At 40.4% G+C, this 25,832-nt stretch overlaps 1 protein-coding gene across 2 annotated transcripts; it reads left to right on the forward strand.

The window, feature by feature from the left end:
• The first annotated feature begins 1,086 nt into the window (after nt 1–1,086).
• LOC107815111 (ATP synthase subunit O, mitochondrial-like) lies at nt 1,087–16,331 on the forward strand. 2 transcript variants are annotated; one of them, XM_075244790.1, is made up of 4 exons: nt 1,087–1,605; nt 4,236–4,479; nt 7,292–7,400; nt 16,051–16,331. In XM_075244790.1, exons 1-3 carry the CDS (start codon nt 1,534–1,536, stop codon nt 7,381–7,383), a joined length of 408 nt encoding a protein of 135 aa, XP_075100891.1. In that variant the 5' UTR covers nt 1,087–1,533; the 3' UTR covers nt 7,384–7,400; nt 16,051–16,331. The 2 variants fall into 2 exon arrangements, with proteins under 2 accessions (XP_075100891.1, XP_075100890.1); XM_075244789.1 differs by having other exon boundaries at nt 1,092–1,605; nt 7,292–7,405.
• The last annotated feature ends 9,501 nt before the right edge of the window (nt 16,332–25,832 follow it).

Genomic DNA, 25,832 nt, shown 5'->3' on the forward strand with positions numbered 1-25,832 from the left:
GCCTTGCGTGATTTCTTGCTTTCAGTCTTTATTTATGATTATTACCCACTGAGTTGGAGTACTCACTTTACTCCTTGCACTCGTGTGCAGATTCAGGCGTTGCTGATCCTGCCAGCGAGGGTTGAGAGCTCCCGACAGATTTCAGAGTTCACGAGGTAGCTGTTTGGCGTCCGCTTTATCTCATTTCTTCCTCTTTCTCAGTTATTCTGTAATAGCTTGGTAGACATTTCAGACTTGTAGTGTATCGATAGATGCTCATGACTAGTGACACCCCAGTATCAGGCTGTGTTGAGTTTATTTTCCGCAAACTGTTCGGTTAACTGCTTACCTTTGGGTTATTTATTAAGTTTTAGACTTAATTCTTATTGTTTAATTGTTTAAAACTGGAACGGAAAAGTGTCGGCTGACCTTGTCTTCATGAGAAGCGCCATCACGATTAGGTCCGGGTTTAGGATCGTGACAACATGTCATTACCATCTGGACAAAGGAAGTTGGAAATCCAAAACCCCTCAGAACGTCTTCTAAGAACTCTCCACTTACCATATCATAAGCTTTCGTTCTTATTAAGAGATCCTTTTAAATACTTTTAAAAATGGGTAAGCAAATTTGAATATGAGTTGTAATTTTTAACCTTTAGGAATTTGAATAATTCAAGGCGCAAAACATGCACTCATAACGGTTTCATTTGATGTGCATTAGCCCATGAGACCCGTGATCACATAAACTATTTGTAATGAACTTGTTGACTATAAGTAACAAGTTAATCTACAATTGATGCTCGTACGGATGGCTTGAATCCTTTGACGCTGTTTGTACAACAAGATTGAAGTAAATATAGACTTAACCTTCTAAATGTGATTTTCCTAAAGAAGTACATATATTTCTCAAATTAGAACAACGTCCACGCTTCGTCTATGTGAAAGTAAAATAAGGGTTACAACCGAAAAAAAGAGAAAAAGGGTACACGTGTCTCTAAATGCTAGTGGTAGCGTAGCATAGAAATTCTATGCCCTCTTAGGTACTCATTGTTATCAGATATGAGACCTTATTTTGGTCTTTGATATTTCTGATTTGTTTGTATTTGCTGGGTTTTTCTTTGATCTATATTTTGATTTTAGATTCTTGAAATGATTTTTTAATTTAAAATTATATATTTTTGATTTATGTGAAATGGCTGAATACTGTTATTGGGTATATACGCAGTCAGAACAAACTGTTGTACATGGAACCTTAATAGCAGCCTTGTTTCGTTCTTTTAAAATTGAAATGAAATTGAAGGAAATAGATGGTATCGTTGCAGCTTAGGGTGGCTGTTTTGGTGTGATTCTTTTATTGAATATCCTGTTGGAATTGGTTGTTCTGTTTTATTTACATGCGAACTACTTGAAAAGAGAAATCTTTGGATGTGCACGGTGCATAAGCGCATCCCATTTGGTGTTTTGATGAATCGCTTTTCTTTTCACAGGACTATTAAAAGTGTCCATTATGTTGCAATCTGGTAAAGTCACCTGTTTCATTGGATTTTTTTAATAAATGTTTGTCATTTTTTTTTTGCAACTGTCAAGGAATTATGCTACTGCCCCAGCCAAAGAGCAAAAAGTTAAGGTTAGTAATCCTATGAGATTGTAGTTGTATTTGTGTATTCAATATTTGTTTCTGAGATAGTTTTTCTTATTTGAGAGTGGTGAATGTTCTGAAGTTTCAAGTTGAATCCTTCAATATGCCACTTGTTGCTGCCAAAAGCATAGCATTCCTATCCCGAATTAAATGAATATTGAACTAATTGGGTACATCAAATCCTCAAATTGGTATCTGTATCTTTGGTTTCAAATCTAGGTTGGAGCCTTTCGGCCTTTTTTGAATTTATTAGAGAAGTTATCGATATCTTCAAGCAAAATTCAACTCCTTTATTTTTGCATCCACACTGTATATTGTCATTTGACACTAACTTGGTGTCTATTGGTTAGAATTCATCTGAATTAGCAAATATTGAGCTCACTTGTATTAACAGGATAAAGTATTTCGCATGTAAAAGTATTGACCTTTTTTCAAATGAAGGATGAACATAACTTAATTTTTTTTGGCACGCTGCTCATTTCTGTTAAATTAATGCCTTCATCTGGCGATTCCTTTGCCAATGGATAGCATGATCTAATGCTTTTCTCGCATGTGCCCCTGGCGGTTATTTTTGTCTTTTTGCTGTGAAGTCCAATGAGTCTGTCATATAGAACTGGTATACTTTCTGAAAAGTGTTTACAGAAATGCTCAGCGGCAGAAATGATGGATTATTTCAAGAGTAGAAGTCAATTTTTGACCATTTTAATAATCCTACATTATTGGTGTTATGGATTTTTAGAAAATATGCAAGCAGCAAGAAGATTGAAAAATAGGATTGAAAAACTGTTTCTAAAATATTATTAATCATTAGGCTTTAAAAAGCCAAATAAATAAAGTAGTAAATTCCTCCTACAACTAAATTACTAAACTCTTACTATAATTAAAATTCTGAATATTCTAGCAGACTCCTCCTAAAACTAAACAACTAATTATTCTAGAAAACAGTAGCAATACCATATGCAAATCCAATACTCCTCCTTGCTTCTATTGCTGCAGTCTAAAAAAGAAGGTCATCCTCAATTCCTTCTTCTGCTATTAGTGCTTGTGCATGAGCATCTTTGAACCTGCACACTTTTGTAATATGATCTTTTTGTTTGCAATTTCCACATAATGCATCAGGTCTTCACCAACAAAATTTTTCTAAATGTGTTTTCTTTTTGCAATATTTGCAATAAGGATAATCGACTTTTTCTTTTTGGTGTTTCACATAAAAAATACCCTCAGTAACTTTGTCTTGTCTGAATGCCCTTCTTTGCTCTTGTGCTTGAAGAGCACTTATTAATTCTGCAACAGAGATGACAAAGAGATTTTTAGACTCTTCGAGAGAGGAAATTTTGGATTCAAATCTCTCGAAAATTGTCACAAGAATTTTTTCAACTATCCTGTCATCTTTGAAATTCTCGCCAAGCAACCTGATTCTATTGACAATTAAAGAAATTCGGTCAGAATACTTAGCGAAGGTCTCATCATCTTGCATTCTAAGAGATTCAAAATCCATTTTCAAATTTAAAATCTGATTTTATCTGCCTCGTTCACTTCCTTGATACTCATGTTTGAGTATTTCTCAAGCTTCTTTTTCTGTCTTGCATGCAATAACTTTAGAGAAGATTGAAGTTGTAACTGAATTTTGAATTATAATTTTGGCTTTATATTTTTTGGTTTTCTCATCTGAATGAGCTTTGATTTGAGCAAGGGTAGAATTTGCAGGAAGTGATTGTATAAGTTTGTCTTCCATTACAACTTCTCATAGATCATAAGCTTCAAGATAAGATTTCATTGTCACTGACCAAATCTAATAGTTTTCACCTATGAAAGTTTGTGGTGTATTCAAAGAGAGACCGCTGCTTTTCATTGTTAAAAATTTGGTTAAAAATCGGTATGCGTAAAAATGCATATGGTTTAAAAAGTAGTTGAAATTGGTTATTTTTCAGCGAATTCAGAGATCCGTCAAGATCAATGGAGGCTCTGATACCACTGTTATAGATTTTTAGAAAAATATGCAAGTAGCAAGAAGGTTGAAAAATAGGATTGAAAAATTGTTTCTAAAATATTATTAATCATAGGGCTTTAAATAGCCAAATAAATAAAGTAGTAGACCTCTCCTACAACTAAATTACTAAACTCTTACTATAATTAAAATTCTGAATCTTCTAGCAGACTCCTCCTAAAACTAAACAACTAATTATTCTAGAAAATAGTAGCAGTAACAGATGCAAAATCCAACAATTGGTTGATAGAGAATCAAGATCAATCTTCTCATTATTATTGTGGAATACTATGGTCGGGTTGATTATTAGTCATAAATTTCAAAACATCCTTGTTCTCCTGTCAATTATTTATGTCTTGGACCAGTTTATTCTTACCAATTGTACGAAATGTCGAAAGTACTTTTATTATATTTTTCCTTGTTTATCTCAAATGCGTTTTGATTGCTCATCTCTCTTCCTTCTTGTGAATTTAAGTTTAAATTCGAAATACGTATCAATCTCTGTCAGTTGAAGCAATTACATCACTTTCTTTCTTTCTTTCATATTGTCTTCAAACTAAGAGGTGCTAAGAAATCGATACTTTTACTAAAACAAGGAATACAAGTCTTACATCTATTTATGATGTTTTAGGTTCCTGTGACGATGTGTGGGGTTTCTGAAAATTATGCCTCCGCTTTGTACATCGCAGCTGTAAAAGCTAGTGCATTGGAGAAGGTCGAGTCCGAGATTTTAGACCTTATTGAGGTTTCAAAGAAAAGTTCTAAATTTTGTCATTTTATGAAGGATCTCTCTGTGCCTACAGATACAAGAGTGAAGGCCATAAGTAACATCTGTGCACAGGCTAAATTTGGAGATCTCACAAGGAACTTCTTGGGTATGATAAAATTATATTGTTATTTCTGAAAAAATACTACTTTTTTATTTTTTAAACTTGAGATTTTGTAGGTTTAGATAACAAGTAGAGATGCCATAAATAAACAGAATATCATTTTTTAAAATTAGATTCTGCTTCAAGATTTTGATCCTGGTCAAATGATTGTTTTGTTAACTCGAAGATTCACATCAATTTAGTATCTATATGTACACTTAGGAGGAACGGAGATCCTAATAAAAGCATGTTTTATAGCAAATTATAAATTCTTCTTCAATGACTATTTGTTGGAATTTATTTTCCTAGTTGCATGGTCATCTCTTAATACTGGAAACTGAGGCTTCCTCTGTTATCAGTTCATGTATTATATTTTACTTCGTGGTGGGAAAGGGAGTAGGTGAGTTGTGATTAGGTTTGGTATATATCTTCAGGAAATTTGCATTGTAGATTTGTAGTTTCACCCCTTCAATATTGTACCCCTTCAGATTAAGCTTTAGCCAAACAAGACAATCCAGAAGATACATTCCTTTTAATTTATTTAGTAGGATTCGTGTGTACAATTTAGAGGATTAGTCTCACATTGAACTACAACTGGCCTATATATTAAAAGGAAAGGGAAACAGAGTAGGTGAGTTGTGATTAGGTTTGGTGTATATCTTCAGGAAATTTGCATTGTAGATTTGTAGTTTAACCCCTTCAACATTGTACCCCTTCAGATTAATGCTTTAGCCAAACAAGATAATCCAGAAGATACATTCCTTTTAATTTAATTAGTAGGATTTGTTTGTACAATTTAGAGGATTAGTTTCACATTGAACTACAACTGGCCTATATATATTATTTTTTATTTGTGGTAGAGTGATTTTTATGGCAATATTTTTTAGATATAGTGGTATAACCATATGCATTCTCAATCCTTTTCTTATTCCTGAATGCTAAGCTGCATGTGGGTATTTTGTTATACTTATTTTAGTTTTATTTAGTTGTGCAAAACATATACGAGGAAACCAAACAATAATGTCAACTACAGTCTTGACCTTGATCATTTCTACCAAATGTGGTAGAAATATGGTCCATCATAATTCAGAATCCATGTACTGCCCCTATGCTAATTTGCAAAATATTTTAACTTATTTATATTAACCCTTGTCCATATCATGCTTTCCTCAAGCTAATACTGCAAGTACAATTATTTTGAAATTTTCTTTTTATTATGGTATCTGTTTGTCATTTATGGCTTTCTAGTTACTTGGGAATTTCCACTTTTTTCCTACTTTTTCATTGCTTCAGGAATAGTTCTTCCTCCTTGTCACCTATTATATTGGCAGCAAACAACAGCAACAACAACAACAACATTACCCATTATATTCTCACATGTGGGGTATGAGGAGGATAGTGTGTACGTAGATCTTACTCCTACCTAATGAAGGTAGAGAAGCTGTTTCCAATAGATCCTTAGCTCAGAAAGGTAGGGAGGAGGAGGAGGAGAAGAAGAAGAAGGAGGGGGAAAAAGAAGAAGAAAAAGAAAGAAATAGAGGGGAGAAAACAGGGGTGGGGCGAGGGGTGGGAATAAGTAGTACCAAAATAGTAACAACAAGGGAATACGATAACTGAAACAAACTAAACAACATGATGTAATATAAATCTGAGAATAAGAAAGTAAATGTGTGCTACTAGTACTACTGGTAAGAAAGGGGAAAACTCTCAACTACCTACTAACCTTCTACCCTAATCCTCGACCTCCACACCCTCCTATCAAGGGTCATATACTTAGTGAGCTGAAGTTGCGCCATATCATGTCTAATCACCTCTTCCCAGTACTTCTTAGGTCTGCCTCGATCTCTTCTCAAATCCGCCATGGTCAACCTTACACACCTCCTAACAAGAGCGTCAATGCTTTTCCTCTAAACATGTCCGAACTATCTCAGTCTCGACTCCCGTATCTTTTCCTCCACGGAGGCCACTCCTAATTTGTCCCGAATAACTTCATTCCTAATCTTATCTCTCCTGGTACACCCACACATCCATCTCAACATTCTCATTTCTGCTATTTTCATCTTCTGAGAGCTTTTGACTGGCCAACACTCCACCCCATATAACAGGGTTGGTCGAACCACCACTCGGTAAAATTTAACCTTAAGTTTAGGCGGCACATTCCTATAACATAGAACACCGGATGCAAGACTCCACTTCATCCATCCTACTCCAGTATAATGGTTCCATTGTACAAGAGCAAGGACGATATCCAAAGTTACAACAACTACATGGGTATAAAGCTATTGAGCCACACTATGAAGGTTTGAGAGAGGGCGGTGGAAGCCAGAGTGAGGAAGAGCGTGTCTATTTCCAAAAATCAATTCGGATTCATGGCGGGTCGTTTGACAACGAAAGCTATCCATTTGCTAAGGAGATTAGTGAAACAGTATAGGGAGAGTAAGAAGGAGTTGCATATGATGTTCATTGATCTTGAAAAAGCATATGATAAAGTCCCGAAGAAAGTTCTGTGGAGGTGCTTGGAGGCTAGTGGCGTCCCGGTAGTGTACATTAGGATGATTAAGGATGAGCTACTAAGTTATATTTCTTTTGGCAGAATTTTGACTTACTATTGCCTTTTCTCAGTGGTTGCTATGTTTGATATAAAGATCAGACTTTCACAACCACTAAGATTTCATTGTTCATCTCTTTGTTTTTTTATTGTCATGTGGTATCTAAGCATGTGTCTTTGAGCTTTATTAATCTGCTTGGGTAGTATTCTCCTTCTGTTTATGTTCAATTTATATTTGTCTGACATTCTCTTTCACCTGTGTATTTCTAGTTGTTTTGGCCGAAAATGGGAGGTTGAAACATATTGATGCCATAGCAAAAAAGGTTTGCAGAGTTAACCATGGCACGCAAGGCGGAGCTTAAAACCACTATAACAACTGGTATTGTAAGTTCACCTATTCTAAACTAAAAGTTTGATTTCGAATTTAGATCCTTATCATTCGGTATTTTTATATAATTTGGCAAGGCTATCAACTATGTTTTCGACATGGTATTTATTTAATGGTTCTTTGAAGTATATACGGATAAAATGGAACTTGTCCGATCCTACCATTTAATCGAAGACCAGGGAATCACGTTGAGGGCCAGTCTCGTAATGGATTAGGTCAGAGCACTAAGATAGTATCAAGCTCGAGAATCGAGGTTCTTGTCGAGATCGAGACCAACAATGATCGAGACCATATATGACAAACTTCGAAAGAATCGCAATAACGAAAAGGCGAGATATCCATAACCGGTCAAAAATCACGTCGAAATCCCGGAATAGATCAGATCAAGGGCGGTTGTTTAGGCTAATCATGGGATTTACTTCTGTAATTAGAGTTATACCATAATTAGGACTTCTATACTATATAAAGAGAAGTCCCCATCATTTGTAGGGACCTTACATTCACGAATATCAAAGCAATATAACATTTCCTAGCTTACATTCCTGTTCATCAGCTTGTTATTTCTTTTATTACTCCGGCATTAATCTATTAGGCATACAAGCTCGAGAACTTAGTAACGCTACAAAGTCGATTTGCTTTATATTATTGTCAATTTACAACACTTATTTTTATGATTATCAATTGGTATTAGGTGAAATTACATATCCTTACAACCACATTATAAGTTCAATTATTATCCAATTTTAGGGTAAACAGTTTGGTGCCGATTGTGGGGGCTAATGATAATAGTGATTGCCTAGTATTAATCCTCATAACACACACTGTTTTTACACTTGTTCTCGAGGAATCAACATGTCAAAATCTCAAGTAGTGCCTACTCACACAAACACCGGCCTTGGTCTTCATGGCGAGAACGAGCACATAATTGCCACGGGAAAGGGAGTACCTCCAATCAATCCCAACGTACCACAAGCCATATATCCAGTCGATGTCAATTCTCGTGTCACCATTCATAGAGATTTAGGCGTTGACCCTGAAAATAACATCCGTAGAGACGCCCGGGCAGCTGATCAGAACACACAGAGTGGTGAAGAAGGCGTGATTAGCCTTCAAATGATATATGACATGTTACAAAACTCAGCAGGCTGCGATAGCGCAATTCCAAAATCAGAATTGAGCACCAAGTAGAATCGAACTCGATACATCACAGGAAGCTGTTCATAGGGTCAAACTTGTACAAGAGAAATTGAATGATAATGGATCGGGAAATAACCCCGCCATCATGAAGATGCTCGAGGAGCTCACTAAACGGATTAAATCAAGAGAAAAGAAAATCGAGGCTAATGATAAAAAGGTAGAAATGTACAACTCAAGGGTTGATCAAATACCGGGGGCAGCCCCGATTCTGAAGGGTTTGGATTCGAAGAAGTTTGTACAGAAGCCTTTCCCACCAAATGCAGCTCCGAAGCCCATTTCGAAGAAATTTTGCATGCCAGAAATTCCCAAGTACAATGGAACCACTGATCCTAATGAGAATGTCACTTCTTATACATGCGCAATAAAAGGAAATGGCCTAGAAGATGATGAAATTGAATCTGTTTTGTTGAAAAATATTGGAGAAACTCTATTGAAGGGGGCAGTGATATGGTACCATAATTTGCCACCCAATTCCATCGATTCCTTCGCCATGCTCGCTAATTCGTTCGTAAAGGCACATGCTGGGGCAATAAAGGTTGCGACTAGGAAATTGGACCTCTTCAAAGTAAGACAAAAGGACAATGATATGTTAAGGGAATTCGTATTACGGTTCTAGATGGAACACATGGAAGTACCCCCGATCACCGATGATTAGGCTGTCCAAGCCTTCACCCAGGGTTTGAACGAGTGAAGTTCGATAGCTACACGACAACTTAAACAGAATTTGATTGAATATCCGGCTGTGACCTGGGCCGATGTACATAATTGGTACCAGTCAAAGATCAGAGTCGAGAATGATCAGTTGGGAGCCCCTTCCAGTTCTATTTATCCGAATAGACCCGAAGGCAGGATTTAAAGAGACATCGACAGAGAGCCCCGATCAAATAGAGACTGGTACTAACCATACATCGCAGATTGTAGAAATAGTAGACCAAGCTGTAATCCCGTTCGGAATGATCGAGGACAAAACTCCCAAGGAATCATGAGTAAGAGTAGATTCGATAAACATGTCGAGCCCAAAAAAGCGCCACGATTATTAGAATACAACTTCAGCGTCGATGCATCGGGTATTTTATCAGCCATTGACGAATCAAAGATACTAGATGGCCCAGATCCCTATAGTCTGATCCGGCTCAAAGAAACCCTAATCACATATGCAAATACCATGGAACCCATGGTCACAAAACTGAAAACTGCAGGCAATTGAGGGAGGAAGTAGCTCGTTTATTTAAAGAAGGTCATCTTCGAGAGTTCTTGAGTGACCGAGCTAAAAATCATTTCAGAGATAGGGATGCAAATAGGAAAAACGAAAAGGACGAACCATAGCACGTGATTCATATGATCGTTGGTGGGGTCGATATTCCTCATGGCCCGATATGTAAACACACCAAAGTTACAATCATAAGGGAGAAGCGTACCCGAGACTACTTACCAGAAGATACCTTATCTTTCAACGATGAGGATGCAGAAGGGATCGAACAACCTCACAACGACGCACTGGTAATATCTATCCTCATGAATAAAATTCAAGTTAAACATGTGTTGGTTGATCCAGGTAGCTCGGCAAACATTATTCGATCGAGGGTCATAGAGCAACTTGGCCTCCAGGATCAAATCGTGCCTGCAGCTCGAGTACTCAACGACTTCAATATGGCGAGTGAAACCACCAAAGGGGAAATCATGTTGCCAGCAAACGTGGCTGGAACTATCTAGGAAACGAAGTTCCATGTAATCGAAGGTGATATAAGGTACAATATGCTGCTCGGAAGACCTTGGATCCATAATATGAGGGCAGTACCTTCAACGCTTCATCAAGTCTTGAAATTCCCGACGCCAGAAGGAATTAAAACGGTGTACGATGAACAACCAACAACCAAAGAGATGTTTGCAATTGATGAAGTAATACCAGTATCGGCACTAACATCAATAAAAGGGACCTGAATTAATGGAAAAGTAGAAGTCAAATAGCAACCACAATCGCCGGCCTAGACCAGATCGGAACAACAGGAAATTATCGAGGATGATAATTGTATGATACCTCGAACCTTTGTAATCCCCGATGATTCCGGCGCCACAAAGTCAATGGTTGAAGAGCTGGAACAAGTCATACATATTGAGCATTTGCCCGATCGAAAGGTATACCTGGGCACGGGGTTAACTCCCGAGCTAAGGGAAAAACTCATTGAATTCCTTATTAAAAATATGGATTGTTTTGCTTGGTCCTATCTTGACATGACAGGGATCCCACCGGAGATTACCACTCATCGATTGAGCTTGGACCCAAAGTTCAGACCGGTAAAGCGAAAGAGAAGGCCACAATCCAAGGTAAAGCATGCATTCATCAAAGATGAGGTAACCAAGCTTCTCAAAATAGGATCCATCCGGGAAGTAAAATATCCCGAATGGTTAGAAACGTAGTAGTAGTCTCCAAAAAAGGGAATAAACTTAGAATGTGCGTAGACTACAAAGACTTAAACAAAGCGTGTCCTAAGGACTCCTTTCCTTTGCCGAATATCGATCGCATGATCGATGACAAGGCCGGACACGAGATCTTCATCTTTATCGATGCCTACTCTGGGTAAAAACAAATACAAATGAACCCGGAGGATCAGGAAAAGACTTCGTTTATTACTAAGTATGGTACTTATTGCTATAATGTATTGTCGTTTGGACTAAAAATGCTGGTGCTACTTACCAACGCCTAGTGAATAAAATGTTCGAAGAACAAATAGGTAAATCAATGGAGGTTTATATTGATGACATGCTAGTTAAGTCCCTGCGCGCAGAGGACCATTTGGCTCATTTGCAGGAAACATTCGAGATCTTAAGGAAATAAAACATGAAACTTAACCCCGAGAAATGTGCATTCGGTTTACCAACGCCTAGTAAACCGAATGTTCGAATAACAAATAGGTAAATAAATGGAGGTTTATATTGATGACATGCTAGTTAAGTCCCTGTGCGCAGAGGACCATTTGACACATTTGTAGGAAAACTTTGACATATTGAGAAAATACAATATGAAGCTCAACCTTGAGAAATGTGCATTAAGAGTCAGTTCGGGAAAGTTCCTCGACTTTATGGTGTCAAATCAGGGGATCAAGATCAACTCCGATAAAATCAAGGCAATTGAAGATATCACAATCGTGGACAACGTTAAGGCCGTACAAATATTAACGGGGCAGATATCCGCTTTAGGCCGGTTCATCTCGAGGTCTTCGGATCAAAGTCACAAGTTTTTCTCCCTGCTCAAAAAGAGGAACAAGTTCACTTGGACCTCAGAATTCCAACATGCGTTAGAAGAGTTAAAGCGATATCTTTCGAGCCCCCCATTACTTCACACTCCGAAAGCGGATGAGCAACTCTACTTATATTTGGCAGTCTCGGAAGTTGCGGTAAGTGGTGTCCCAATTCGGGAAGGGAAATGTATGCAATTTCCTGTTTACTACATTAGCCGAACTTTAGGTGAAGCCAAAAATCGGTACCCATACTTACAAAAATTAGCGCTTGCTCTAATAAGCACCTCTAGGAAATTAAAAACATATTTTCAATGTCACCCAATTTGTGTTGTAACCACTTACCCCCTTCGCAACATTTTGCACAAGTCTGACCTCTCAGGCTGACTGGCCAAATGGGCCATCGAGATTATTGGGTACGATATTGAGTATCAACCCCGAACAACCATCAAGTCTCGAATATTGGCAGAGTTCATGGCCATCTTCATGCCAGCCCTCGTACCCGAGGTAAAAAAGGAACTATTGCTAAAATTAAGTACATCCTCGGGGGTGTGGACCCTTTTCACAGATGGTGCTTCGAATGTGAAGGGGTCCCGGCTAGGCATCGTTTTGAAGCCACCCCGAGGCAATACAATTAGACAATCTATCAAAACCCCTAAGTTGACTAACAATGAGGCCGAGTATGAGGCCATGATTGCAGGTCTTGAGCTGGGTAAAAGTTTGGGAGCAGAGGTCATTGAGGCCAATTGTGATTCCCTACTCGTGGTTAACCAAGTCAACAAAACCTTCGAGGTTCAAGAAGATCGAATGTAGGGGTACATGGACAAACTGCAGGTAACCCTACACCACTTCAAAGAATAGACCCTACTACATGTACCTCGAGAGTAGAACAGTGAGGCTGATGCCCTTGCAAATTTGGGGTCATCTGTCGATGATGACGAAATTAGCTTGGGGATTGTCATACAACTTTCAAAGTCGGTAGTCGAAGAAGGCTATGCCAAAATAAACTCCACAAGCCTAACTTGGGATTGGAGGAACAAATATATCGGTTATCTAAAGAATGAGAAGCTTCCGTCAAACCCTAAGGAATCGAGGACTCTACGAACGAAAGCTGCACGATTCACATTAGCCGATGATGGAACATTGTACGGAAGGATGTTCGATGGACCATTGGCAATATGTTTAGGTTCGGGAGACACCGACTACGTCCTACAAGAAATTAACGAGGGTACTTGTGGGAACCATTCCGGTGTCAAATCACTGGTTCACAAAATCATCAGAGCAGGGTATTATTGGGACAGTATGGAAAAAGATACTAAGGAGTTCGTTCAAAAATGCGACAAATGTCAAAGACATGCACCGATGATCCGCTAGCCCGGGGAGCAACTTAATTCAGTCTTATCCCCATGGACGTTCATGAAATAAGGAATGGATATTGTCGGCCCTATGCCATCGGCCCCAGGTAAAGCTAGGTTTACTTTATTTATGACTGACTATTTCTCTAAGTGGGTTGAAGCACAGACTTTCGAGAAAGTCAGAGAGAAAGAAGTTATAGACTTCATCTGGGATCACATCATTTGCCGATTTGGGATACCTGCTGAGATAGTATGCAACAATGGAATAAAATTTATCGGAAACAAAATAATGAAGTTCCTCGAGGACCACAAAATAAAAAAGGATATTATCGACGCCGTATCATCCTAGTGGAAACGGACAGGACGAATCAACAAACAAGACTGTGAGCACGTGATTTTTGTTTTACGCGACAATCGCTCCAAAAGAATTAAAAATGTATGTGTCATGCGTAATTTAAACCATGACCCGTTTGTTAGATGGAAAATTACAAAAATACGCATTTTTCTTTTGTCCTGATTTGTTGCCGTGTTTAATTTTGCCTACTTTTAACATTTTATCCGCGTGAAATAAATATGTTAAGTGTTAATTAGTGGTGCTTGGTTTTATTTAATTAGTTTGTGTATTTAGGAAATTAGAAATAAAGAAAAAGAAGACAAAATTTGTTGTAAAATGAATTTGGGCCGTGCCCATTTCAAAATCTGGAGCCCAATCGAACAGCCCAAACCCCCAGTCCGAACAGCCCACCCCCAGGACACAAAACGACGTAGTTTAACACCAAAACTACGTCGTTTCAAGGCCGATCCATCTCAACCATTCAAACCAAACTGATCCAACGGCCAAGATCTCACACCCCGTACCCACTAACAAACCCGACCCTTCTCACCCGGACCGAACCCAAACCCTCAAAACGACACCGTTCCATTTAAGCCTTCAGATCCAGACCGTAGATCTAGATTGATCTAACGGTCGAGGTTCACCCACCCACTAACTATATAAGCCCTTCACCATACCCTGCCCCCCTAGCTAACACCCCTGCCTTCGTCTTCACCGAACCCATCCCTTTCAAACCCTAGCCGCCCCTGCACACCTTCACCAGAAACCCGGCGGCCTGAACGCCGGTGACCTCCACTTGAACACCATAGAACCCCCTCACCACCCTGAACATAGACCTGTTAACCGTTTGGTTCGAATCACCCCCAGGTCCTCGAATCTTCATTTGAAGATTCGAGTCAAAACTCGATCTAACCCAACCAACCCCAGTTTCATACCAGACACTCCCCGGACCCTCCTCGTGACCAAACCATACTTGGTTTGGTCCGAATCTAACCAGGGAAACACGAATCCCAGATCTAAGTTTTTGAACTCTAGTTTTCCCTGTGCATGTTCCGTGTTTTGTTCAAAACGAAGAGATTAAGGTCTAATGGACCTTAATCGAGGTGTTTCTCATCTGAGAAACACTTCGTTTAAAAGTCCATTCAACCTTAAAGAAGGTCTGTTCAAACACCAGTGGATTTTTCTGATTTGTTCCTTAAAAAGATTTGAGGTGAGTCTTGTTTTCTTTTCTTTATTTTTGTTTTATTTCGTGTGATTTGTTTTTTAAAAAGGGTTCTGTTCATATTTGTTTTGATTTTTGTTTGTCCACTTTGCTTAAACCTCTGTGTTTGTCTAAATCCCCCCCTCTTATTCTGATAAGGCATGTGTATTGGTTGTGTTTCGAGTTTGTACTGACTAGCTAACTCCTCAAGTGCATCTCTGCTTAGTCAGTATAATTCAAACCATGTATCGATACTTTTAAATGTCGGATTTTTGGTTACGATTGTGTATGTCAATGCTAATATAGTCGAGTCGACATATGTCGTCAATTAGTTTCAACTGTCTGAACAAAGTAAATCGTTTTGCTTCTGATGAACATTTGCCTTGAGTCAATTAAGAACCAGCTTTGTTTACTTATAGATTGTTTGAATTGATCAGTTAATGTAAAAAGGATTGTTTATGTTTAAATTCTGAATTGAAAGGCAGGTGCACTCGTGCACAGCATGTGCATTGGTGCACCTCATTTGCCTTGTGCACAGCCTGTTTTTCTGCATAAGAAGGCTTTTAAGTTTTAAACAATTTGACAGCATATGCTATCAGGTATATTCTGCCGCCCATACCTTGCTTTAAGTTTAAAAAATGTTAAACCTTTTAAAAAGTAAGTCTGCCAGGGAATGTTGATGGGGTTTAAATATTTAATTAGCTAAGTTGGAATTGAAATGGAAGGCACATGGGAGGGGCACTGGGGTGTTCTGAAAACAGGCTGTTTAAAAGGGATGGTGTTGAGGCCTATAAGAGGAGGAGGTGAGGAGACAAAAGGGGGGGGGGAGATACAAAAAGAAAACGGACTTTGAAGGTTAAAAAAAAGAAAAACACACTGTGAGGAGTTTGGACAGGAGAGCTGAAATACATACAAAATAGATACACATAGATAGAGAGAGTTTAAGGGATAGAAGGGATACAACCAACAATCAGAAGCTTTTTCCTCCTATTATTACTGGGTTTCAGTTGTTCAACCTGTTCAAATCAATTCTGATTCTTTGAAACTCCAGTTGTGTCTATTAGTCGAGTGTTTTCATTGGTTTACTATTGGTTTGGTCTGTCTGGATTTCTGATTCTATTCCACTGGGTGTTGCTGCTATTTGGCTATTGCTTTCTATTGGCCATAGTTGCATCTCTGCACTCGAGCCTGTTTCTGGCTGTATTGTTTTGCCTGCTGCTATTCTGCCTTGTTGCTACTGATAGTGCTGTTACTGCTGCTGCATTTGTTCATTGTTACTCTACTGATTGCCCTTTTCTTCAATTGCAAATATTCCCAGGTACACAACCTTTGAACCTTGTATTGTTGAAAGTTTGAAGTTGAAGCAGAAATAAAGAAATGAACATCAGTTTATGTTATAGCACTGGTGTAAAAAGATAGTTCGAATGTTAGTTGGGCCTGTATTTTTACTGCGAACTGCAAATATTCTGTATAAACTAGCATACATTCTGTTTAAGATGAACTGTTAGATAGCATGGTTCAACAGTAATGACAGCATGACATAGACAACATGTTTTGATTTAGTATATATTCAGTTCAGTATAACACTTGTTTGGTTTAGTTATGACTGTATAACATAGAGTCATGGTAAGCACTTGTATGTATTTTGCCTAGACCACTGAATTGACAAAACTGTGGTGCTGGGTCCGGGATAAATGTATCCAAAACAAACTCCCATACAGTCACATTAAGAGTCTGGCTATGAATGCCAGTTCTCCTGTCAGTTTATTCGTTCCAATGCAGGTTCGATACTGGGTTTCGGTATAGATTCTTTGTTTCGAAATGATGTGATGATTGTTGAGAAAAACTAATAATCATTTTTGAGTTCAATTAGTAGTAATTTCCCTAATAAAACAGCCGATTTCGTTTTATCAATTTCAAATAGGTTAGAGTGTTAAAAATAGAACTTGGAGGTCGTTAAACATAACTTAATATATGTTGTTAGTTTGTTTGCAATCTCACTTAGCGAATTAATAAGCATATTCACTCGATTAAGACAAAGCATGCGGTAACCCTCACCTCATGAACAATCAATCAGGTAATCAAACAAGTTTAGGTTCAGCAAACATAATAAGGATTCAGTCCGTATTTGTCCAAACCCGCAAAATTCGGCATCATCCTTCTCTTTAAAGATAAATGTAGTAGAAATGTAGTCATTGTAGGATACCCTTCTAAAATAATGAGACGAGCCTCGCCGAATAAAAATGCAAATTGCGGGGCCCTCAATAATTGATCATAATAAATACTTAGAATTTGGGACGGGCTGTTTAGTGAATTCCACTGCCCTCCCCAAAGACAATAACGCGTTAGATTCTTTAGGCGCGACTTAATTAAATTACATTCTTAAATTCGGGTGCGCATTTATGTGACCCAAATTCAAATCTCAACGGAGTCGAAATGTGTTAACAACTACGGGTGCATTGATTGTGACGTGGTTCGAGATGCATTTTCACGACGTTGCAATTCTATAAAAATAAATGATAATAATAAAAGCGGTTTAAACTTAATAAAAGCACGTAAGTCACAACATGTACTTAAATCAGATATTTAGCCATTGTAACAATTTGAGCGACCGTGCTAGAACCACGGGATTCGAGGGTGCCTAACACCTTCCCTCGGGTCAACAGAATTCCTTACTTAGAATTTCTGGTTCGCAGACTTCATTTGGAAAAGTCAAAAATTTCCTCGATTTGGGATTCAAGATAAACCGGTGACTTGGGACACCAAAAGCCAAACCTTTCCCAAGTGGCGACTCTAAATTAAATAAATAATCCCATTTCGAATATTGTCACTTAAATTGGAAAAACTCCACCCGCGCATTTAACCCTTCGGGGCCGGGCGCGCAGAAAGGAGGTGTGACAGCTCTGGTGACTCTGCTGGGGAAGATTTCACCCAGAACCACTGGTTTAGGGTTCAAGAATTCGAGCTTAGAATAATTGTTATATTTGGCTTTATTATCTGACCTTTATTACATGTTTTTGCATAATGTGCTAAATGTTGTCTTTTACCGCTTTGATATTATCTGAACTGTACATAAACTGTGCCGAAACCTTTCTCTTCTTACCTCCAGGGAGAAGCTCGCTGGTCGAGACTCCCTATTCTGTTAGTGTCAATACCCGAAATAAGAAAGAGGACGGATAAGTTACGAAGCCGGACGGCCTTTTGGTTCCCGGTAAGTTGCCCCTCCTCGACTCGAGTTGTCCGCTCGGGTACACAGTCTAGAACAAATACCAAGGTTTGAACCTAGTATAACTCGACTTCATGCCGGATCCCTAGTAGGAACGCTTATTTGCATCATGTTGCATTTGACTTAGGGGGCTCAACACAGGGGTTGGGTCCGTCTAGGACAAGCAACCTGAAATGAAAAGACCGCCTTGCTGCATCCTATTTGTTTTGCGCATTATTTGCTTCGGTTCCGCATGCTGACCGGTTTCTAAAAAAAAAAGGAAAATAGCAGCGTAGGGAGATAATTACTTATTTTGGAAAAATAAAACCAATGTCCAAGTAGTGTCGAAATCTCGTCGGAATTTTTCTAAAAAATATAAAAAACCAAAAGTTGTCTTCATTAAAACAAAAACATATAAAAATTGTTCTTTTCTTTTTAAGAAAAAAAGGGTATTTATTTTTAAAAAAAATATATAAAAAAAATGGAAAACTCATAATTCAAAAAAAATGTGTTGTTTCTTTTGTAGTACCCTTTTATAAATACGGACTAATAGTCCAAATATTGCAAAAAAAAAAAAGAAACAAAAAAAATATATATTTTTTTAGTATTTATCCTTCTCCAAAAATAATACTTATTCTTGATTGCTAGGTTTGTTTGATTTTCTCTATTCACGATATGACCGAACTACGCCGGTTTGATTCTCGCACGGAGTGAGATACGTAGGCAACCCTCGGCGGGTCCAACCTCCCATTTTTTGCAAAAAATCTAGATAATTTTAATTTTTGAATCTAATAAAGTTATCACCCTAAATAAATGTGCAGGATGCGCACGATACAAAATGAATCGTTTTCAATAATGACCAAGATCCCTTTCGAGTTGCGATTATGGTGGAACGACTTAGGCAAAGAGGGGCAAGGCAAAGTGAGGAAATACCTGAAAAATCTCCCGGATTTACTAGACATTCAGCCTCGGGGTGATATTATCAGATCATTGGTCACTTACTGGGACTCGGCGCACAATGTATTCCATTTTTCAGACTTCGAACTCACCCCGACGCTGGAGGAAATAGCGGGATACATTGGGGGTGATGAAGCTCCGTTAAGGTTCAAGTACTTGATTGCACCTAGAGCCGTCACGGTACACCGATTTTTGGATTTTCTGAAAATACCCCGAACATTTCACCATCCAGATCTCGCCAAAGGTTTCTGCAGTCTCCATCTCATGTATGCTAGATACGGTCATGAGGGCGGGTTCAATAAGCCGGATTTCAAACTATGTAGTAAAGGCAATCGGCAAAAATGGGACGAACACAGGCAATTGGCTTTCATGACGGCCTTCTTAGGTCTTATAGTATTCCCGAGGAAGGACAGCAACATCGATCTAAGAATAACCGGGGTTGTCAGTACTTTGCTTACCCAAGATAAAAGTACTCTGGCGCCTATGATTATGGCTGACATTTTCCGGGCTCTCACTGTTTGTCGAGCCAGGGGTGACTTCTTCGAAGGATGTAACCTACTGTTGCAAATGTGGATGACCGATCATTTATGCCATCGCTCCTCACTTTTGGGTTATGGTTCGCCAGAGAAAACTTGTATTGGAGAATTCTACACGAGAATCAAAGGGCTTAATTTACCTGAGGGAGTCACATCATGGACCTCATTTCTCCGAACTCTCACTGCCAGCCAAATCCAATGGACGCTCGGATGGTCACCTATCGAGGAAATCATATACATGCCGGCAACCCGGCCTCACTTTCTATTGATGGGACTGAAAAGTATCCAACCCTATGCACCGTATCGGGTTTTGAGGCAACTTGGGAGGTACCAAGTGGTACCGAAAGATGAAGATTTGAGTACCCAAGTGATTGAAATCAGTCCGAACGGTCATTTCCCTGAAGAAGAAGTTCGCCAAATCTGGAGTGAATGCCAACATCTGACAGCAAACACTTGTGTGATCAATACGACAAAAGGGGAAGTCGCCCCAGGATATCACGCTTGGTTTAGAGGTAGCCTGTCTTACGAAAGACCGGCTAAGAGGCCGCATCTCAAAGATTTCGTAGAATCATCCCAAGGGCAATGGAACTGGTTAGCAAAAGAGAAGGGTTATCGAGCAGAGATTGGCGATTTGAAGCTACAAATAGATAGTTTGAAATTCGATAACAGCGTACAAATCGCAACGGATCGAAGCGAAAAGAATAGGTTGATCCAAGAGAATGAAGAACTTAAGGCCCAAGTCCAAAAATTGAGATTGTCTCTTGATGAGCAACCCAGAAGTCAATCAGACCAGCGTTTGATAAAGGGTTTGAAAAGAGAGATCACGGAATGGCGAGACAGGTTAGAAGAATCCGAAAAGGTCATGACAGAGTTCAAGGCACGGTGGGAAACAAGAGTAGATAAGCATCGCCGATGTTTGAACCAATTGAAACGTGACCACGAGAAGGCTGTTTCCAAAATAAAGAGGGAGATGGCTACACTTGAGCTTAAAGCAGTTAAGCAGGCCAGGGATTTCCAAATGGAGAGTAGATACTGTTACGACTTGTTGGCCCAAATGAAGGAAGAAGTGCGGCAGCTGAGGGATCAGCACATACAGGACTCGCAGGTATTCAAGACGTGCAGTGATCAGATAAGGCACCTACTCATAGAAAAGAAGCAAACCAGAGATAGGATCAAGGCCATTGCCCATGCCGTCACCAGACGATGTCTACGATGTGAGAACATGTCCAGCGCTACCGTCCTCTCGGCAGTAATGGGTTATGTCAAGCAGACTATGCACGAACTGGAGCAACTTGAGAGGGATCTCACGCCTAAGACCGCGGCAAGGCCGAACGATGCCCCGCGGAAACCAATTTTTAAAACCATAATGCATTCATAGGTCGAATCTGTATTTTTGCATCTTATACCTGTTTTTCATCAAGGTGATTTTCAGTCTATTTTGAGTCTAGGTTCATTTTCCAAGTTTGCTTTTTCTTTTGCAAAATGTAGCTTGTAATAGAACGTTTCAACAATAAAGAGGTTGTTTCTCTTACGCCCATTTGTGTTTTTCGAACTACGTAATGATCTGATTCACGTAGGCATCGTGATACGTAGGCAATCCTCATCGGATCCGGTCGCATTTCTTTTACTACAAAAAACAAAAAAAAATATGTATATATAATAAATAAAATAAAAGGAAAACAAAAGAGAAAAGAAAAAAAAAGGGGGAAAACTAATAAGAGAAAAATGCCGGAATGACGCATGAGAAAAATGCCGGAATGACGCATGCTCTCGTAGCAAACATATAGTAATCCACTTAACTGTATAGGTGCATCATGCCCAACGTGAGATTAACTCTCTATTATTTGCTGCAAAATTAACCGTGCATTTGTCATTGAGCATTTTTTCCCAGGGTTTTTGAAAAGACGGTTGGTTTGGTGAAAGTCTGGCCTCGCACTCATACTTCACGAGGTCAAGGAGAGGTGTTCAACTACCTGGTGTTAGGACCAGAAGCAGTACTCACACTTACTTCACCAGGTCAAAAGGAAGTGTGGAAATGTCTTCGGAAATTCCATTGCAAACAGTCCCCGTCTCTGAGGAGAGCTCAATCTCAGCCGTCCTCACACCTGAATCTGCAACTGCGGAGGAAAATAGGATCCTACGGCTCCGCATGTTGGAAATGCTGGATGACTGGAACAATGGGAAAGAGCCGCCAAGTGTCGTCCCCGGATTCCCTGAACTATTCTCCAGGTCAAGTGGGACTTCTAATGTCCCCATAAATTACCCTGCTACCCCATTTGGGTACCCAGCCACCTCCGCCTTCTCTGCAGGATCACCTTCTGAGCCTCATCCCCGAATGTCGGCCACTGATGCAAGCATGAACATCTTTACTGCATCGCCTTGCCCAGCTACGGCACAGCCTGCCACGTACAAGCCAAGCCTTGACTCATCCTCTTTTACATTCCAAGCACCGTCGTTCTCAATGGAACCAACTAGGTTCGCTACCAGTAATAATCCTCTACCGCCTCAGTGCGAGCTTGTACCAGGGCAGGATCAGAACCCTAGAGTTGTAGAACAAAATGAGATGGCCAAACGGATGAGAAGCCTTGAGCAAAGTCTGAAGAATATGCAAGGATTGAGCGGGCAAAAGAGCGTCTCTTACGCCGACCTATGCATGTTTCCTCACGTACACCTGCCAACGGGTTTCAAGACCCCCAAGTTTGAGAAATACGATGGGCACGGTGACCCCATTGCACATCTTAAGAAATACTGCAACCAATTGCGGGGAGCCGGCGGAAAAGAAGAACTGCTAATGGCATACTTTGGGGAAAGTTTAGTAGGGATAGCTTCGGAATGGTATATGGATCAGGAAATGTCCCGATGGCATATATGGGATGATCTCGCCAGAGATTTTGTAAAACAATTCCAGTATAACATCGACATTGCACCGGACCGAAACTCTCTGTCGAATTTGAAGAAGAAGCCTTCGGAAAGCTTTAGAGAGTATGCTATTAAGTGGCGTGAACAGGCGTCGAGAGTGAAGCCTCCCATGGATGAAGTGGAAATAGTCACTACCTTTCTCCAGGCTCAAGAGTCTGACTATTTCCAGAACATGATGTCGGCCATGGGTAAGCCATTCGCGGAAGCGATCAAGATTGGAGAGATGGTGGAAAATGGGTTGAAAACGGGAAGGATTTTGAGTCAAGCAGCCATAAGGGCAACCTCCCAGGCCGTCCAAAGCGGGTCTGGAGGAACAACAAGGGGGAAGAAGAAAGAAGAAACGACTATGGCAGCCTCTGAAGCAAGGGAGTATCGTCATCCCAGGCCCCATTTTCCGGAAAGAGCCCCACAACACTATTACCCCCATTCAAATTCGGCATATGCTCATCAACCTTATATGGTCATGAATGCCCAACCTTATAACCATCCACCACAACAAGCCAACCGAGGCCCAGCTCCACCTCCCAGAAATCAGCCTCCTTACCGCAACCACTATAACCCACAACCCCCGCAGAATAACTACCGCCCCCAAGAGCCACCTCGACGGCGGACTTTCACGCCCATCGGTGAGCCATACTCAACTTTATTCCCAAAGTTGGTCCAGTTGGGTTTCTTGCAACCCATCCCTCAAACAAGGCAAAACCCAACATCTCCTTCTTACAAAGCCGGAGTCAGATGCGCCTATCATTCAGGGGCCGAGGGACATGATACAAACGACTGCTGGTCATTGAAAAGAGTGGTCAAAAATTTGATAGAGCAGGGGAAAATAGTGCTAAGGGACGAGGAGATCCCAAATGTAACAAACAATCCATTGCCCGCTCACAATAATGGGCCGCTGATCGGCATGATTTGTGAAGACAAAGAGTTCGATCCTGCTTTGAAAGCCATAATTGCGATTGTCGACACGGGGAAGAGGCCTGAAATAGACCAAAAATCAGAAAAGGGGGAGGAGGCCAAGGTTGCAGAGAGCAAGTCTGAAAAGAAGGTGGAGAAGAAAGTGGTACCAACAAAGGGCGGAGTTCTTTACGTACCGCGAGGTCAAGCTGAAAAGACGCAGAAATCCGGGATCAAAAAGACAAAACCTATGTACGTGCCAAAAGGGGCCTATGTGGTCCGGGGGACGATTCAACCACCTCGGCTGAATGAGCCAGTGGTTATCGGACGCGTGCCACAAAAGCCAATGACCAACCTGTCCACAGTGCCGTGGAATTATCAAAAGACTTTGGTGATGTACAAAGGAAAAGAGGTCATGGGAGAACTTCCAGAAAATACTTTCATTGGAGGGTACTCAAATACCCAAGAACTGAACAACGCCACACAAAGGCGCTTTCCTCCAAAGAAGCCTGTGAGTGTTGAAGAGGCGGAAGTGTTCTTCCAACAAATGAAGATGCTGGATTACGAAGTGATAGATCAGCTGCGCAAGCACCCTGAGCAGGTGTCCATACTATCATTATTGATAAGGTCGGCCGAGCATCAAAAGATCTTACTGAAGACCCTGAATGAGGCATATGTGCCGGTTGAAACCTCGGTTGAGCAATTAGAGCGGATGACAGAAAGATTCTTCGCCGTCAACCAAATCTCCTTCAGCAAGAACGATCTACCCCCGGAAGGAGCAGCACACAACAAGGCTTTGCATTTAACAGTCAAATGCGAGGACTACTATGTCAAGCGGGTAATGTTGGATGGAGGTTCAGGCGTTGACATTTGCCCGCTCTCCACGCTACAGAGAATGGAAATTGGGACCGGAAGAATCCGACCCAACAATGTCTGCGTAAGAGCTTTCGATGGCATCAAGAGAGATACCATGGGAGAAATAGACCTGTTGTTGGTCATAGGACCAGTCGAATTTCGAGTAACCTTCCAGGTGATCGACATGGACACATCCTACAATTTTCTCCTTGGTAGACCTTGGATCCATGTGGTAGGAGCCGTGCCTTCCACTCTTCACCAGATGGTGAAGTTCGAGTACGAAGACCAAGAGATCGTGGTCCATGGGGAAGACGAACATGCCATTTATCGGGACCCATCCATCCCGTATCTTGAACCGAGAGAAGGGAGCGAACATACGGTCTATCAAGCTTTCGAGGTGGTACTGGCAGAGCAGCACGAAGAGGGAGTACCTTGCCCCCAGCCTTTCTTGTCTAACACTTCGGTTATGGTGGCCAAAGAGATGATCCGACACGGATTTAGGCCAGGGAAGGGGCTTGGATGAACCCTTCAGGGAATAATAGAACCCATTACTTTACCAGTCATCAAGAAACCTTTTGGACTAGGTTTCAAACCTACTCCAGCAGACGAAAAATGGGCAAAGAAAAGGAGAAATGAGAGCTGGAAGTTGCCTCAACCACTGCCGGGTTTATATGCGACTTTCATCAGGCCAAGGTACGCTGAAGAAGAAGATGATGAGGTCTTCACAGCTGAGGAAATCGAGGAAATATGTGGGGCAATGAGGGAAATGCTTTACGAGGTCCACATGGTTCAACCAAGCGAAGGCACAAGCACTGCTGAGATGATGTACATGGGGCCAAACACCAAACTCCAAAACTGGGAGGCCACGCCATTCCCGACTAGACGGAAGTCCGGGTAGACCTGTCCTGCCACCTTTCCTGTATCACAAGTTATCTCCGGGACATAACTTGAACGTTTTCTTCTTTTTAAATTGTTGTTTTGAATTCCTAGTTGTAAACATTGTTGTCTTCCAACTTTCCAAAGAAAATATACAAAATACAAAAAAAAATCATCATTGCTTTCCTATTCCTTCTTTTGTTCTGATTTTTATTACTTTTCCTCTTATCTTCCATTTCAGTCCTAATAATGCGGCTTTAAATATGACATGCTTGCGGACTTCACGCCCAGATCACAATGAGTTATTTAACTGCGAATTAATGAACCCAGAACCAGAATATGATGCGGAAGAGGCTTTTAGGGAGATAAGCCGAGAGTTGGAATATTTTGAGAATAAACCTAAGCCGAATCTGAATGACACTGAACCGGTAAATTTAGGAACCCCGGAAGAAATCCGGGAGACCAAGATAAGCATTCACACGGACAAGAAAACGAGAGAGGCGATAATTCAACTTCTTTTTGAATTCAAAGACGTGTTTGCTTGGTCATATGATGACATGCCGGGACTAGGTGTCGATCTAGTGGTTCACAAATTGCCGATTCATCCTGATTGTCCTCCAGTTCAACAAAAGCAACGAAAGTTCAAAACCGAGGTCAGTGACAAAATTAAAGAGGAGATCACCAAGCAACTGAAAACAGGAGTGATCCGGGTAGTCCAATACACAACATGGTGGCGAATGTGGTTCCAGTACCAAAGAAGGACGGGAAAACTCGAGTATGCGTAGATTACCGAGATCTGAACAGAGCAAGTCCTAAAGATAATTTCCCGCTGCCCAACATCCACATCCTCGTTGATAA

Source organism: Nicotiana tabacum, chromosome 22, assembly GCF_000715075.1.
Source record: "Nicotiana tabacum cultivar K326 chromosome 22, ASM71507v2, whole genome shotgun sequence".
Lineage (NCBI taxonomy): Eukaryota > Viridiplantae > Streptophyta > Magnoliopsida > Solanales > Solanaceae > Nicotiana > Nicotiana tabacum.